This window comes from Pristis pectinata, chromosome 1, assembly GCF_009764475.1.
Source record: "Pristis pectinata isolate sPriPec2 chromosome 1, sPriPec2.1.pri, whole genome shotgun sequence".
Lineage (NCBI taxonomy): Eukaryota > Metazoa > Chordata > Chondrichthyes > Rhinopristiformes > Pristidae > Pristis > Pristis pectinata.
Window position 1 is genome coordinate 35,344,971 of NC_067405.1, and position 15,218 is coordinate 35,360,188.

Sequence of the window (15,218 nt, forward strand, 5' to 3'; positions counted from 1 at the left end):
AACTGAAAGTAGTTAGTGTAGGAACAAGGTGTGTAGCAGTAGAGGATAATTATGAGGAAATGGGATGAGAAAAGCAATAAAGGCAAGGGAAGTGAAAGAGGACGAATTTGTCAAAAAGATCAGGGAAAGGCATGATGGAGAGACTTGATAGTGATGGAAAGATGGAAAAGAGAAAAGTGGACACACTCTCTCAGAACATAAAGGCCAAACTTTGCTGTACCTCCAATCAGCTAGGCTGTGATCCAAGCCAATGAGGAAAGAGGGGGCAACATTTTTCTTTGAATGGGGGGGAAAACAGATCTGTGGTTTACAATGGTTGGTTTTCCTTTCATTGTGGGCAAGATTACCTCAAAGACTTTCCTAATAGCTACTGAGGGAGAGGGATGAGGACTGGCAGTGGAGGACCCATTTTCATGTTGTCAGGAGAGACGTTATTTTGGAGAAAACCACCATGTCTAACTTTAACTGCCAATAAGGGGAAGGGTCAATTAAAGTGCTCTGCCTTGGAAATAATTTGGTCTAGAGTGGTTTGGACACAGCAGTCACTGGAGTACACCATCCTTGGGGTTCCCAAGGGGATAAGTGTATGTTATTTTAAATTTTATTTGTAATTTATTATTTAAGTTGGTTATTGTCATATCCTTGTAACTTGTAGCGTTCAGGTGAGGTGAATAAACAATTAACCTGGGAGGGGCTCCCAGTGGTCCTCGGAATGCAGGCTTTGGTGAGCTAGGTCTGGTATTGTATAATGAGATAGTTATACAATACCAGATCTAAAATAGCCTGCTAGCTAATTGCAAGTTAAATACCAATTGAACTTCGAAGCGTATTCTATTTTGAAAATATTAGAAACAAATAAAGAATGTTTTGTGGTATTAAACAAAAAGCTATCACCTGTAGCAGCTTGCATATAACTGCTTATCTTTCCTCTGATTTAGGTAAATAGCTGCCATCTTCTGTTTTGCTTGAATAAAATAAGGTTGTTCAGGTGTGACATTTCGAAGCATACTAAGTGCTAGCTCTATATCCCCACGTACAACAGCAAGGTCTGCATTAGCAATTGTAACTCTCAATTCTTCAGAGGTGCCTGTAAATTCATTGATAGCATCTTGCATCACTTTGGCAGCTTCATGCTACAGAAACACAAAAGGAGTCTTTTTAAGTGCAATCAGAATATCATCATATAATTGTATATAATATTTGATTGTGAAAGATCTGCAAGTAATTTTGGGACTTTGATGGTGCTAGACTAATAGGTTTTCTGGACTATTGAATGTTATTCTATTAATGCTCCAACATACATTTCATTCACTTATTCTTTAAAGGTAAATAATTTTTCCAGTGAACACAGTAACTTTAGAGGAAACACAGGAAACAAAAGCCCCAAGTTTTAAGGGAGCACAGCTACACAAACCAGGCGAATGAAAGGGAAGCACAGAAATTGGGGCCCTGGCTAGCAGATTATGCAGGAACCTGGGCCACACGCAGCGGACAGGGGCATGGCAACCAGGGCCCCAGTGACTAGGAAGGTAGCATGGGAACCGGGGCTCCTGAGAGTGTACAGGGAGTGCGGGAACTGGGGCCTGAGTGAGTAGAATGGGATTACAAGAGCCAGGGCCCTAAGAGTAGGAAGAGAGCACAGGAACCAGGGCCTTTGCGATTGCACAGGGAGCACAGAAACTGGTACTCCAAGGTGTAGAAATGGAGCACAGAAACTGGAACCCAGTAAGTAGCAAGGGATTGTGTAAATTGGGGCCCCAGGGAAAAGGAAGGTTGTGTGGGAACTGGAACACTATGAATAGAAAGGGAGCACAGGCTCCTTTCTGGGGCTCTGACAAGTGGATGTTGAACATGAGAACCAGGGTCGCAGTGTGTCAGAAGGGGAGTGCCACAACTGAGGCCTGGTGAGTAGTAAAGGAGCAGAGAAACTGGGATCTGGTAAGTGGATGGGAAGCATGATAAGCATTACGTGCTGAGCCTGTTTACCTAGACTATCAGGAATTCTGAATAATCAGATAGTGGATTATTAATCAGATAATGGACTTCTACTGTATAAAACTTGAGGTAGTAACAAAGGCTGGTTTTATCACATTTCCAGATGAATCAGAAATTACAATTTGCTTAATTCCAAATAGCATTGTGAAAACTGCTATCATTATTCTGCTTTTATGTAAAATGTACATCTACAAGAAAAATAACCTTTTTCCTTACCTGTTCTCCGTTCATACAGTGAGCATCTGCTAACTCCAGAAAAATGGAAACACGATCAGCTGCACAAAATTCAACTATTTTGCTTTTAGATTTCGATGCACTTCCAGTTTTCTTCATTGCAGGTAAGCCCGTAGCTATCTGCAAGGTCTTAATGGCTTCCTGAACATCCCCCGTTTTTTTCTGAGTTTGGGCTCGAATTAAATGGTACAGAGGATGTTCTCGAACCTGGAATGGTAAATCAATTAAAATTGGAGAAACAAGTTCAAGGTTTCTAATTGCTTTCATCTTATTTACTTGTCTTTCTCCCAGTGTCAACAACTGAGAATATGAATGAAAACAGCCTTCAACTTCTATACTTCCATAATGTTTTTAACAAAAAAAGATTTGGAAGTTAAGGAAGTTTAAAATTTCAGGTAACAATAGGCTTATTTCTGTGTTATTATTTATTTAGTATTTATGTGTTTTGATTCAGTTTATTTTCATCTACCAGATGCATAACAAGAGTGTCTGAATTTCAATTTAAAAAAATTTAGTTGCAGTGTCAGGCAAATGGCCTGCCTACATACAGAAATAAAGAAACATGTGTATTCCAGTATTCCCTCCCTACCAAGAAAATGCTTATTCTGAAACAAAAGCAAAGAGAAAGGAAAACAATCGAAGACTGGATAACAGTCATCTATATAGTCACAGGAACTTCCTTGGTTATTTATCCTGTTGATGCTTCTTGTGAGCAAATTGGCTTCTGCATGTTGCCACGGTACTGCTGTTATGAGGTCGGCTCTGATTCAATGGCTAAGTCTGAGTGTTGTGCGTTCAACTCCCCTTGAGCACAAAATTCACACTGACATTCTGGTATTGTACTGAGGGAGTGCTGCCCTGTCAGCGGAAGTCTTTCGGTTGAGGCTGAGAGCAGACCCATGTGCCCTCCCGGGTGAACGTAAAAGATTCCATGGGTCTGTCTTGGGGAAGATCAGGACAGTTATCTTGGTATCCTGATTGTGTTCAGTTCTGGTCGCCTCATTATAGGAAGGATGTGAAAGTTTTAGAGAGGGTGCAGAGGAGATTTACAAGGATGCTGCCTGAATTGGAGAGCATGCCTTACGAGGCTTGGTTGAGTGAGTTAGGACTTTTCTCTTTGGAGAGGAGGAGGATGAGAGGTGACTTGATAGAGGTGTACAAGACGATAAGAGGCATAGATCGAGTGGACAGTCAGAGACTTTTTCCCAGGGTGAAAATGGCTAACATGAGGGGGCATAATTTTAAGGTGATTGGAGGAAGGTATAAGGGGGATGTCAGAGGTATGGAATTTTACAGAGTGGTGGGTGCGTAGAACGCACTGCCAGCAGAGGTTGTGGGGGCAGATACATTAGGAACATTTAAGACATTCTTAGATAGGCACATAAATGATAGAAAAATGAGAGGGAAGGGTTAGATAGATATTAGAGCAGGATAAAATGTCGGCACAACATTGTGGGCCGAAGGGCCTGTACTGTGCTGTAGTGTTCTATGTTCTATATTCTAAGAAAGCTGTTTTGATACCCTAAGCCATCTAAGGAAGAAATAAACTCAAGAAAAGAAAGGGCAACACAACGGTTCAATCCTGTCCTCAGGAGTGCTGTCTCTGTGAAGTTTACACATCCTCCAGTGCTCCGGTTTCCTTCCATATCCTAAAGATGTTACGTTGAGTTGGTTAGTTGTCATTGTAAATTGCCCCCAGCATGAAGGTGAGCAGTAAAATTTAGAGATATGTGGGGAGAATAAAATAGAATGGGTGTAGGATTTCTGGAAGTGCATACTTGGTGGTCGGCATCGACTTGACAGGGTGAAGTATCTTTTCTATGCAGGATGACTCTATGAACCATAGGTTGTTTTTTTCAATCTGAGGAATTAGGAGAACAGTAGAAGATGTCTACTGTTTTTTTAACAAAAAGTAAAACCACAATCCTAAATATCAAGTTTAGAATTTTGTTTGAGGAAATGAAAGAAAGTCGTTGACCATATTAGAGTTATGGCAAACTGAATCAAAGACTGAAATGTTGTAGGAGTTTATCTAGCAGCTCGGACAAGTGTGAGGTGGTTGATGCTGTTCAATACAAAAATGTAAAGCTATACATTTTAGAAACAGGAGTAAGGGAGCACAGTATAAAATTACAATAACATCCAGACATTTTTTAATGCAGATCCCTAAAGTTGATAAATTATTGAATTTGATCAGAAAAACAGAAACATGCATGGCATCTTAACTGCCACACAAAATGGGTGATGCCTAGCAGGCCAAAGAATATTTAATTTCTTAGTCTGCAACTGCAAAATTTTATTGTGCATGAAGTTCAAAGCATCATGCGCAAAAGAATCAGCCTTAAATAGTTGAAGCACTTAAATGCCTTTCCTTTGCCACAGCATTAGTCAGAGATTAATGGATATCTATCCTTTGAGGGAATCAAGGAACATAGGGGTCAGGAGGAAAAGTAGAGTTGAGTGCAGGATGAACAATAGTCTTATATTGGTGGTGCAGCTTCTAGTGACTCTATGACTTACTCCTGCTCCTCTTCCTTTTTTCTTATATAATGGACAATGGTTGAAGCCTGCCATCATAAATCCAGGGTAGCGCAGGCAGAAGTTCCTCAGCCCAAGCTTCTTCAGCTGCTTCATTGAAGACATTCCCAATATCATAAGTGGGATTATTTGGCATCAATCTACAGGTTTCTGCTCCATTCAATATTGTTTATTACTGAACAGCTTGAGCCAGCTTACAGAAATACTACACTGATATTCAGATATAATAACATCTTTTAAAAGGAAGCACCATAGAAAAAAGCAATATATATTTCATGGAATGGCAGCAGAATACTCTTTAACCTTTAAATGGCAAGCAGGTGGTCACACATCTTACTTTTGTAAACATACATTTAACCCACACAACATCGCAACCGAGTTTAAATTAGTAGTTTACTGAAAGAACACAACAACAAACTTCAACATCTGCCAAAGCAAATCCCCAGTTCCCTTCAGAAAATTAGCCTTGGAGGATGAGAGTTGTCTGGATAATTCAATTAACTCTCTAGTTTGATGAAGGGTCTCAGACCTGAAATGTTAACTCTGTGTTTCTTTCACAGGTGCTCCCTAGCCTGCTGAGTGTTTCCAGCATTTTCTGTTTTTATCTCCAGTCAGAAAATTCTGGATGAAGGATATACCCTTGTGGTGGTTAATAATCCTGCCATGGTACAGTTCAACTAATGTAAAGTATGTGTTGTAAGATTTATGTTATGGAATTTAGTACAGATGTGCAGAACACAGAATTATATGCTTATTCTTGAATGTTTCTGTTCTCATTTGGACACTGAGATGTAATAATAAAATAATATTGGTTGCTAACCCAACACAATACTTCTGTCTTGCTTCTGCTTTATTTAATAAAGAAATTCTATTAATTATTATTCTTCTGGGCGGTACACAAGGAAATCATGTAATAACTCGACATGTTATCAGTAGTCTGTTTCTTTTAATTTCTTGCTAAATTAATCATGCTCAATAATTTTTTAAAGACTAAAGTTAGATTAAAATTTTTTAAATGTAGTAAAACAATTTAAACGTTCAAAATATTTCGAGTATTTATTGGACTCTATTTCTTACCTCAAAATTATAACTCAAGCACATTTCCAGGGAATGTGAGCAAAGTTTAAAATTTTCTTGAGATAAGTAAACTTGAGCCATCAGGAGGTGGGCATCTGCAAATGAAGGATTCTGTTCTAAGCAATGCTGCAGATTGATTTGGGCAGCATCAACATCACCTGTTAAAGAGCAAAACAAGAACTGTAGAAGTTCAAATCCAGTACTTCCTGCAGTATTTTCAGTTCTGAACTAGTTCAGAATATTGTCTAAGCAGTTCCCAAATCTCTGTTGTTGCAATTATTTATGCAAGTCTACTTCACCTACAGTTCCTTTAATATAAAGATGTTTCTATTACGAACGAGATTTTTATTGTCATGTTTAACTCTGCACGCAAAGAATAATGGAAATCTTAATACCCTGCGAGTTGGTAGAAATGTATATCTACAAAATCTTACATCTGAATTTGTAAATTCTTGTCAATCCCTTATGTTAGAGACAAATTTAAGCAACAAGTTTCATGTTCCTGTAGATCATGGAAAGTTAATGATCTCAGAATGAACAAATTAAATAAACATTGAGTATTTATCTCTGCCCTCCTCACACAACAAGTATGGTTGCAATGTAATAGAACAACATAAATACCTGCCAAATACTTGACTCTGGCCATTAAAAAGGCAGCTTCTAGTAGTCCTGGTACAGTCTTCACTATAGCCTCCAGCACTGAAGCACATTGTTTCAACAATGGAGAAAGAGGTTGACCTGGAGATGAGGGCTGAAAAAACATGAGTTTACATTGCTTTTCACTAAAATATACCAAACAATTTCAAAGCAAGATATTTAAAGAACTACTGACGTAACTTTTAAAATAGAAAACATGGAGTCCTCTAACTGTTCAATACCGAGTAGAAAATTAAAGCTCATTTTAAGGATTTCTTTGTGCTGGTTTTTGTTATGCAGATTGAGTTGGCTCCCAAGAGCTGCAACATTACAAATCAGTACTGCTGTAGTTTCCTACACCCATACGTCTTTGTCAATGACCTCCCCTTTGCTCCTTGGTAACTTTAAACAATAAGCAGTACATTTCAAAAATAACTTTAAATAACTGGTACTTTCAATAGTAAATGCATATTATACCAATTATTTAATTATTCTTAAAGTTATAAAGCAGCACCATTGTACATAATTTCTTATGGATAAAGTTATCCTTTCTACTTTTGGACCAAATGTGTATCAAAAAAAAATGCTTCCTATTAGGTTTCTGTAAATATTAATTTAAACTTTTTACCTGTGTGGGACAGAAAGCAAGATATTCACGAATAATTTCCAATAAAAAATCAGGATTTAATTTTTCATAGTAGTGAATTCCAAGTGGCAGGCCTTGCAATGATGAAAAATGAATGTCAATAGCATCATTTAACAAATTAATAACTTCATCTTGTCCTTTGTGCTTTTTCACTGCCAAAATTGCACACAAGAAAGACAATTCCTGTGGAAAAAATGATGAAGCAGAAAAATACTTTAGAAACCAGATTTTCCAGTCAGAAATATTATTCTCAAATGCAAAGTGGAAAAATAGGGGAAGATCCAGCATACAAGTTCTGTAACTCATTTTGCCCAAAGCATACATATCCAATGGGATTCATGGGTGAAGAACAGTTCTGCCTAAAATTACCATCTTAACATGAATATGTTAGACACCATCTAATTTCCCCAACCAGTTTGTGCCTAATATTGGAGTCCTCTAACTGTACATAGAAAATCAAAAAGCTCACATGAAGAGCTCCTTATGCTGGTTATTCTTAAGCTGTCTGCCCCACTCACAACAGCTGTAGTAGTATATGGAAGTACCACTGTAGATCTTCCAAGGAAGAAGAGGACCTATAATGGAGGCCAATGAGCATCCTCACCAGAACTCCAGAGAGATATGTAGAAATTTCCATTTGTCAAATCATGGCCCTGCTCCCGGTTATATTGAAGGCAATCATGTGATATGCTTCAAAATAAGCCCTCTTGGTTGAAGGAAATTTGAATCTATTAAGCCAACTACAAATACTGTAGTTAACTCAGTTACCAGACTGCATCTACAGATGAGAACATGCACTAAAGCTACGTATAAAAGAGAATAAGTTTGAAGTACATCTATCAATCAATATTCTTAAGGAAGTGTTTTCATTTTCTATGTAATAAAAGTACATTTTTGGCTATATTACCTCTTTAAATAAAAATAGTGAAAACTAAAAGTGCCATTTTTATTTGGATAACTAGAGGGCACTACTGTTTATGTCAAAATAACTATAGAGTAGGTACTGAGAAATAAATTATTTTCCATTAGAATAATGCTATTTTCAAATTATTAAATAAAATCTTAATAAAATCAATGGGTGAGGAATTTAAGAGGAACGACTAAACCAAACTGAAGCATCTTATTGATTCTGTACATACTTCTAGGTGAGATGCAAGCTACCTAGCCTGAAGCCAGTCTAAACCCATCAGCTTTGTAAGTAGGTATTCAATACAATTTATTCAACACGGAAAGCTAATGCTTAACTATTTGGAAATTGAAAAGATAACTGCAGTGTGGTTGACCCAAGCCTATTCATGCCAGTGCAGCTCATATTTTGCAAATGGAGTGACCCACATATTTTAAATGGCAATCTGTTTTGCTCCCCCAAAATTTTCAGTACTATTGTCGGGATTCCAGCCCTTGTGGGCAGTCTCCATGAAGCCATAACACTACTCCAAGTGCCATATGATGCTGTTTTTGAATTTAAATAGCTTTAAAAGAGACAGTGGAGGAGAGGGAGCATAGGCTATCCTTATCTTCTGGATTTTTACCATGCATTCTTCCTTCTTATTCATGAGCATTCTGTCAAGATATATCTGCATGTGGCAGAACATTTCCCCAGGAGCCCCATGCACTCATAATTACTATGCTCTAGTTTGTGTCTATCAATGCAGAATCTCAGGAGATAGCAGTTGCACTAGCGTCATTGTCAGGCCAGTATTTATTGCTCATCTCCAAAGGCCCTGGAAAATGTGGTGGTGAGCCACTTATTTGAACCATTGAAGATATTCCCACATTTTTATTATTTATTAATTTTTCAGGATCTGAGCAAGACTGGCAAGGCCTGCATTTATTATCCATCCCTACTTGTCCTTAAGGTTATGGTGATTTACCTTCTTAAACAGCTGCAGTTCCTCTGGTGAAGATACTCTTATGATGAGATTGATGAGGGAGTGCCAGGATTTAGATGCAGGACTGGTGATACATTTTCAAGTCAGTATGATGCACGACTTGGAGGGGAATTCTCACAGCTATCATTGGTCAGGAGGTACAGAAGCCTGAAGTCCCACACCACCAGGTTCAAGAACAGCTACTTCCCTTCAATCATTCGGTTCTTGAACCAACCAGCACAACCCTATTCACTGGAGTTTAGCAACACTATGACCAGTTTGATCACTTTACACTGAAATGGACTTTGTTTTTTTTTGTTCTAATTGGTTCTTTCTTGTAAAAATTGTTTAATTTATGTTTTTCATGTGAATGCTGCTTATATGATGCTATGTGCCTGTGATGCTGCTGCAAGCAAGTTTTTCATTGCACCTGTGCATACATGTACTTGTGCATATGACAATAAACTCAACTTTGACTTTGAATTTGTAGGTGGTAGTGTTCCTATGTGGCTTGTGCAATGTATTTAGTAGGTAGTACACACACAGCAGCCTCCATGAAGAGATGGAGGGAATGAATGTTTAGGGTGACAGTCAAACAGGCTGTTTTCTTTAAAATTTACAGCGTGGTAACAGGCCCTTCCGGCCCAACGAGTCCGCGCCGTCCATTTTAAACCCCCATATTAACCTACCCGTACGTCTTTAGAATGTGGGAGGAAACCCACGCAGACATGGGAGAACGTACAAACTCCTTACAGACAGCGATGGGAATCAAACCCCGATTGCTGGCGCTGTAATAGCGTCGCACTAACCGCTACACTACCATGTCCTGGATTATATCAAGCTGCTTGAGTTGTTTTGAGCTGCACTCATCTAGACATAATGCTATTGAGTAAGGATTTTGACCCAGTGATAATGAAGGAACAGCAATATATTCCCAAGTCAGGATGCTGTATGTTTTGGAGTGGAATTTGTAGCTGACGATGATCCCATGTACATTTTGCCTTTGTCGTTTTTGACGGTAGAGTACAATAGGTTGAGGAAGTTTAGTAATTATTGTGGGGCATTTTTAAGTTGGTGCACATTGCACCCATGAAATAAAAATGATGGCATTTCATATAACCACCAATTACTTCTTCTGACACTTTGCTGAAAATTGAGAGTAGAACAAAGGAGAGGTAAAAAGGCAAGAAAGGACTTGTTCTGCTGTTTATTAAGTTTATACATTATTGAGCTCGTATCAATTCTGTTACTGTAGCAGAACAGCTTAGCTAAGAAGCATATCCAGAGAGATGACCTCCCTTCACTCCCATCTGCCAAGACCGTCTGCTTCCTACACTTATTGTCCTTGAGCCTCCAGCTGGAAGTTCTCCTGATGACTTCAGAAAATGGCTAAGCTGTCCTGAAGGACTAAAGAACTGCACTAATGTAGGGGGAAGGTTGTGAAAGAGGCAGCAGACCAATACAACATAATATTGATGCCCAGGAATGGAGCATCAACATACTTGCATCTTGAGGACCCTGATGGCATTCTGCAATAGATTTCTGGTTGTCTAGCCAGTAGTCCAGTGCTATATCAACACTCAGCTATAATCAGAGAACAGACAGGAGTCTTTCTTCATTCCTTCCTTCCTTGTTTGACACCATTCCAGCTCCAAACAGAGCAACCTCAACAGTTCCATTCCTCCTCTCTTAATTTCCTGTGGCTCTGCAAGTTATTTTTTTGCTCACATGCCCATAAACTTCCCCTTTGTTATTTCTTTCCCCATAAATCTACATTAAGATGTTATTTACAGGAGCCAATTAACCTATCAGCATGCCTGTGGGTTGTGGAAGGAAACCAGAGCATCCAGTGGAAACCTATATGTCATGGGGATAATGTGTAAACATCACACAAACACCAGAGGTCAGGAACAAAGCCTGGAGCTATGAACACTGACTACTGCACTAACATGTCCAGTTAAAAATCAAGAAAGGAGGGGATGACTTGAGACCAAGACACCAGCCATATACAAATAGCTCTTATAATTCATTAACAGCTTTGGGTTCTGAAGAAGAGCTGAAACACTGCACAAATACAGTCTGTTACATCCTCCTCACAAACCTTCAGGAAACTATGAAGCCTGTCAATCCACATGACTGCTCAGCTTGATTATCTATGCTGAAGGAAAAGTAAATGGTGGAGAGCATTAGTGACCTCCCAAATATCGTGCTATTTGCATAGCAAATTGTGAAACATCGGATAAATAACTGTTGTCACCTAGAATCAAATGTAGGCAAGGGAGTTCCTTCTGACAAAGACCTAGGCCTCCATGGGTAGAGCATTCCAAACACAGGTACCTGGCTGTAGCCATACCCAAGAAAGATCACAGATTTGCATTACCACTGATTTAGAAAACCTTAGCGTCAGGATGCATGGTTCTTCAGAGAGTAACTCCCAGAAAACTTGCAGGGGATCTTCAGACACAAGTCCTTCTCTATTTCCTCCCTTGGGATCCCAGGACAAGTCTGCCATGCCTCTGGCTCTTGCCATACAGCTAAATCAATGGAACTATCACTGAAGCACTCAGGAAAGGAGGTAATATGGGAATCTCACCCAAAGTCCCTCTGGTCAATGACAACAGCCACCTGTGTCAGCAGTCAACTTTCATAGTGATCAACACCAGTATGGAGACCCAAATGACAAATGTGGGTGGCCCTTTAAATCATGTGGCTGCAGTGAATGGAGTACCATGAAAGCAATTTCCTCTGTGACTGGCCATCAGATTATCCACAGTGAATTTACTTGACTCAATTTCTCTGGCATTGATCAAAACAAAAATCACAGCTCTATGATGGATAATGTTCGTCTACTGCTTCAAATGTCTCACATACTAGCACACATCACAACCACAATTGCCCATCACTAACTGTACAATTCTCAGAAATTAATCACACTTCCTCAACTGATGGCCAGTCACCAAAAACACTAATTTTCAACCACATTGCACTTAAAAACAACAAAGGCATGCAACCTAATTTCCAAGAAAGAATTTTCTATTTATTCTGTAAAACTGCAAGTGGCTAAATTGTATTTGAAACCTACATTTAGTAGGGGCTTAAACTATAATTTTGATATATAAATACAGATGTGATTTACTCAAAATTCATTGTGTAAAATTATCAGACTTTAGATGAAATTGAAAATGTTTGTCATTGTTGCATCCAGGCTATATGCTACAAATCAGATTTCTTCAGGAATAGGCATTTCACTTAATCAAAGCACTGATCCTGACTCGAATTTTCATATACCCTGAATTTTCCAGTTGATGGAGATAGTTTTGATTGAGACCAAGTTCCCTTAAATGTGTAACCTCTTTCCTTAAACTCAAAGGCCTCCAACAAACCATTCTCTTGGATCGCTTGCAAAATTGCAGTTATCAGCTAATACAGAAATTTGTATTATTTGTCTTTGAAGTTGTTACATGCTTTATAATCAGTTGCACACAGAGCTGCATAATCAGTTTTAATCTTCAAAATTAAAAACGAAAACAAAAATGCCATTACCCCAGATTTTCCAATAGATTGCTGAATTTCATTAAGAAAGTCTAACTGTTGCTCTGCATCTTCCAGATGACCTTCAATTAGTTGACATCTTATAATACCTGGAGTTACAACAAAACATTAAAATTAATCTTATCAAATGAAGGTTTTCCCATAAAAATTTACATGTGGCCAAAGACTTTTAAGTGATCAATATATCTGCATATTTCCTTGTTACATAGGAGGAGATAATTTGGTTTTGTTTTATTACTATTGTCACATGTACCGAGGTATAGTGAAAAACTTGTCTTGCATGCCATTCATACAGATCAATTCATTACAACAATGCATTGAGGTAGTACAAGGTAAAACAATAAAATAGTGCAAAATAAAGTGTTACATTTACAGAGAAAGTACAATGCAGTTAGACAGTAAGGTGCAAGGTCATAACGCTGTCGATTGTGAGGTCAAGAGTCCATCATATTGTACTAGGGAACCATTCAATAGTCTTGCTTTCAGGCTTTTTTTATCTTCTGCCTGATGGGGGGGTCTTTGGTTATGGTGGCTGCTTTACCGAGGCAGCAAGAAGAGCAGACAGAGTCCATGGAGAGGAGGCTGGTTTCCACAATGTGCTAAGCTGTGTCCACAACTCTCTGCAGCTTCTTGCGGTCATGGACAGAGCATCTGCCATACCAAGCCATGATGTTTCCAGAAAGGATGCTTTCTATGGTGCATTAACAAAAAATGGTGAGGATCAAAGGGGACATGCCAAATTTCTTTAGCCTCTTGAGGAAGTAGAGGTGCTGGCGAGCTTTCTTGGCCATGGCGCCAACATGGTTGGACCAGGACAGGCTATTGGTGATGTTCACTCCTAGGAACTTGAAGCTCTCAACCCTCTCAACCTCAGCAATGTTGATGTAGACAGGAGTATGTGCACCAACCTCCTTCCTGAAGTCAATGACCAACTCTTTTGTTTTACTGACATTGAGGAATAGGTTGTTGTCATGACACCATGTCACTAGGCTCTCTATCTCCTTCCTGTTCTCCAACTCATCGTTATTTGAGATACAGCCCACTACGGTGGTACCAAACTTAATTTATCCCAGCAACTCTACATTGGCTTTCAGAGCAATCCTATCAAACCCATTTTCTCATTTATTTGCCTGCAGCTTATTCTCTGTCATATGTCCATCAACTCCACAATGATTCTCAGACACAGCAACTTAGGTAATTTTCAGTAGACAATTAGCCTAACATCCAGCACATTTTTGGGATGCAGGAGGAAACTGGAGGACCTAAAAGGTAACCTGTGCAGTCACATGGATGCAGGAACACAATTTGTGACAAAAGTTCAAACCTAGTCAAAGTAGCTTTTAGGAAAGATGAAAGTAATAGACACTAAGAAAATGGAGAAATAAAAACAGAAAATACAGAGTAGAAGAAACAGACCAGGAATCAGGTGCATTATATGTTTGAAGATGGCGGAGCAATATTTTAAATGACTTGCAATATGTGAAGTAATTGCTGGAACATGAAGCTGTTTGTCAGATGCATGACATAAGCTGTAACATTTGGAGATGTTGAACAAGGATTTATGAAATAAACCACTGTGTTGTTCTTCCTTGTACTTCTTTTGTACTTAAAAGTGACTTTGTTGTCTTCATTCTAATTTATCAATATTCGTTGAAGATCTTTGAAAAGGATAGGGATTGTGCATATTGGTGCTTTGGAAGATTCAATGGCAGGATGACAGAGTTATAACAAAAAAAATGCCATGTGTACATTAGGACATGGTCACAGTGAGGTTAGTAATAGCTGGGAAAGAATGAAGCAGAATAAAAGTGTTGTTAAAAGGACATGGGGTACAAAGAAGAGGAAAGAGAGATATTGGTATGAAATCAGTAAGAAAAGTTTGGAAGCTATGGATCTGGACAGCAGATGAAATATGCACGAGGTTAATATGGCAAGTATCTTTGGCTACAATAGCTTGTGCATAATTTCAGTGCTTCAAATCATTCATTCACACAGCAAACAAGGTGCAGAGCCTGTTAGTAGATCAAACAGTACAGACCTTGCGAGATGTTTAAAGAGATTAGAGAGCTGGAAGTAATCAGAAAAAAAAGGCCTAATGACAATCAAAGTAAATAAACTATCATGGTGGCTAGAGAAGAAAGGCTGAAAATTAGTGGTGGATGAAAAAGGGCCTGGCTGGTTTGGAATGGCCGAGAGGTGGGGAACAGGGGGAGATGGAAAGAGATGTGGTGTTTCATGACAGAAGTCATGGATATGTAGATGAAAAAGGTCTGGAACTTGACTTGTCAGCCAGTTACAGTACAGGACTTGGAAATCTGGTTGGTGATAAACTGGAATTTAACCTTCCCTCTCCCTGCTTTCTTTGTGTCACTAAATAAGTCACTTTAGAGGATCAATGTTGAATTAGGCATTTGTAAAGGGTCAGTGAATTGAAAGAAAGGGCTTTAGTTGTGACTGAAGAACAATTCATCAAAATGCAGCAGCTGTTAGGACAGCACAGTGGAGTTGGTCAGTAGGTCCTGGTGGGTGGCAAAAGAATCTTAGGCAGTTTGTTAAAAATTCTCACTGAAATTGTAAGCAAAATAGTTAGAAACATCAGACGAGATCCAAAATAGGGAAACAATTGCAAAATAGTCATCCTAATATTAGCAAGGGATGGATTTTGAAAT

General features: G+C 38.8%; 1 protein-coding gene across 3 annotated transcripts in view; it reads right to left on the bottom strand.

The window, feature by feature from the left end:
- ttc21b (tetratricopeptide repeat domain 21B) overlaps window positions 1–15,218 on the bottom strand; it is an 85,758-nt gene that overhangs the window by 58,184 nt on the left and 12,356 nt on the right. For all 3 annotated transcript variants that reach the window (XM_052027546.1, XM_052027564.1, XM_052027554.1), the window contains exons 10-15: window positions 12,541–12,638; window positions 7,109–7,309; window positions 6,466–6,595; window positions 5,845–6,002; window positions 2,212–2,436; window positions 895–1,133 (exon numbers count right to left, since the gene is read on the bottom strand). In XM_052027546.1, coding sequence (XP_051883506.1) covers window positions 895–1,133; window positions 2,212–2,436; window positions 5,845–6,002; window positions 6,466–6,595; window positions 7,109–7,309; window positions 12,541–12,638 — 1,051 coding nt within the window. The remainder of the gene's footprint in view (window positions 1–894; window positions 1,134–2,211; window positions 2,437–5,844; window positions 6,003–6,465; window positions 6,596–7,108; window positions 7,310–12,540; window positions 12,639–15,218) is intronic.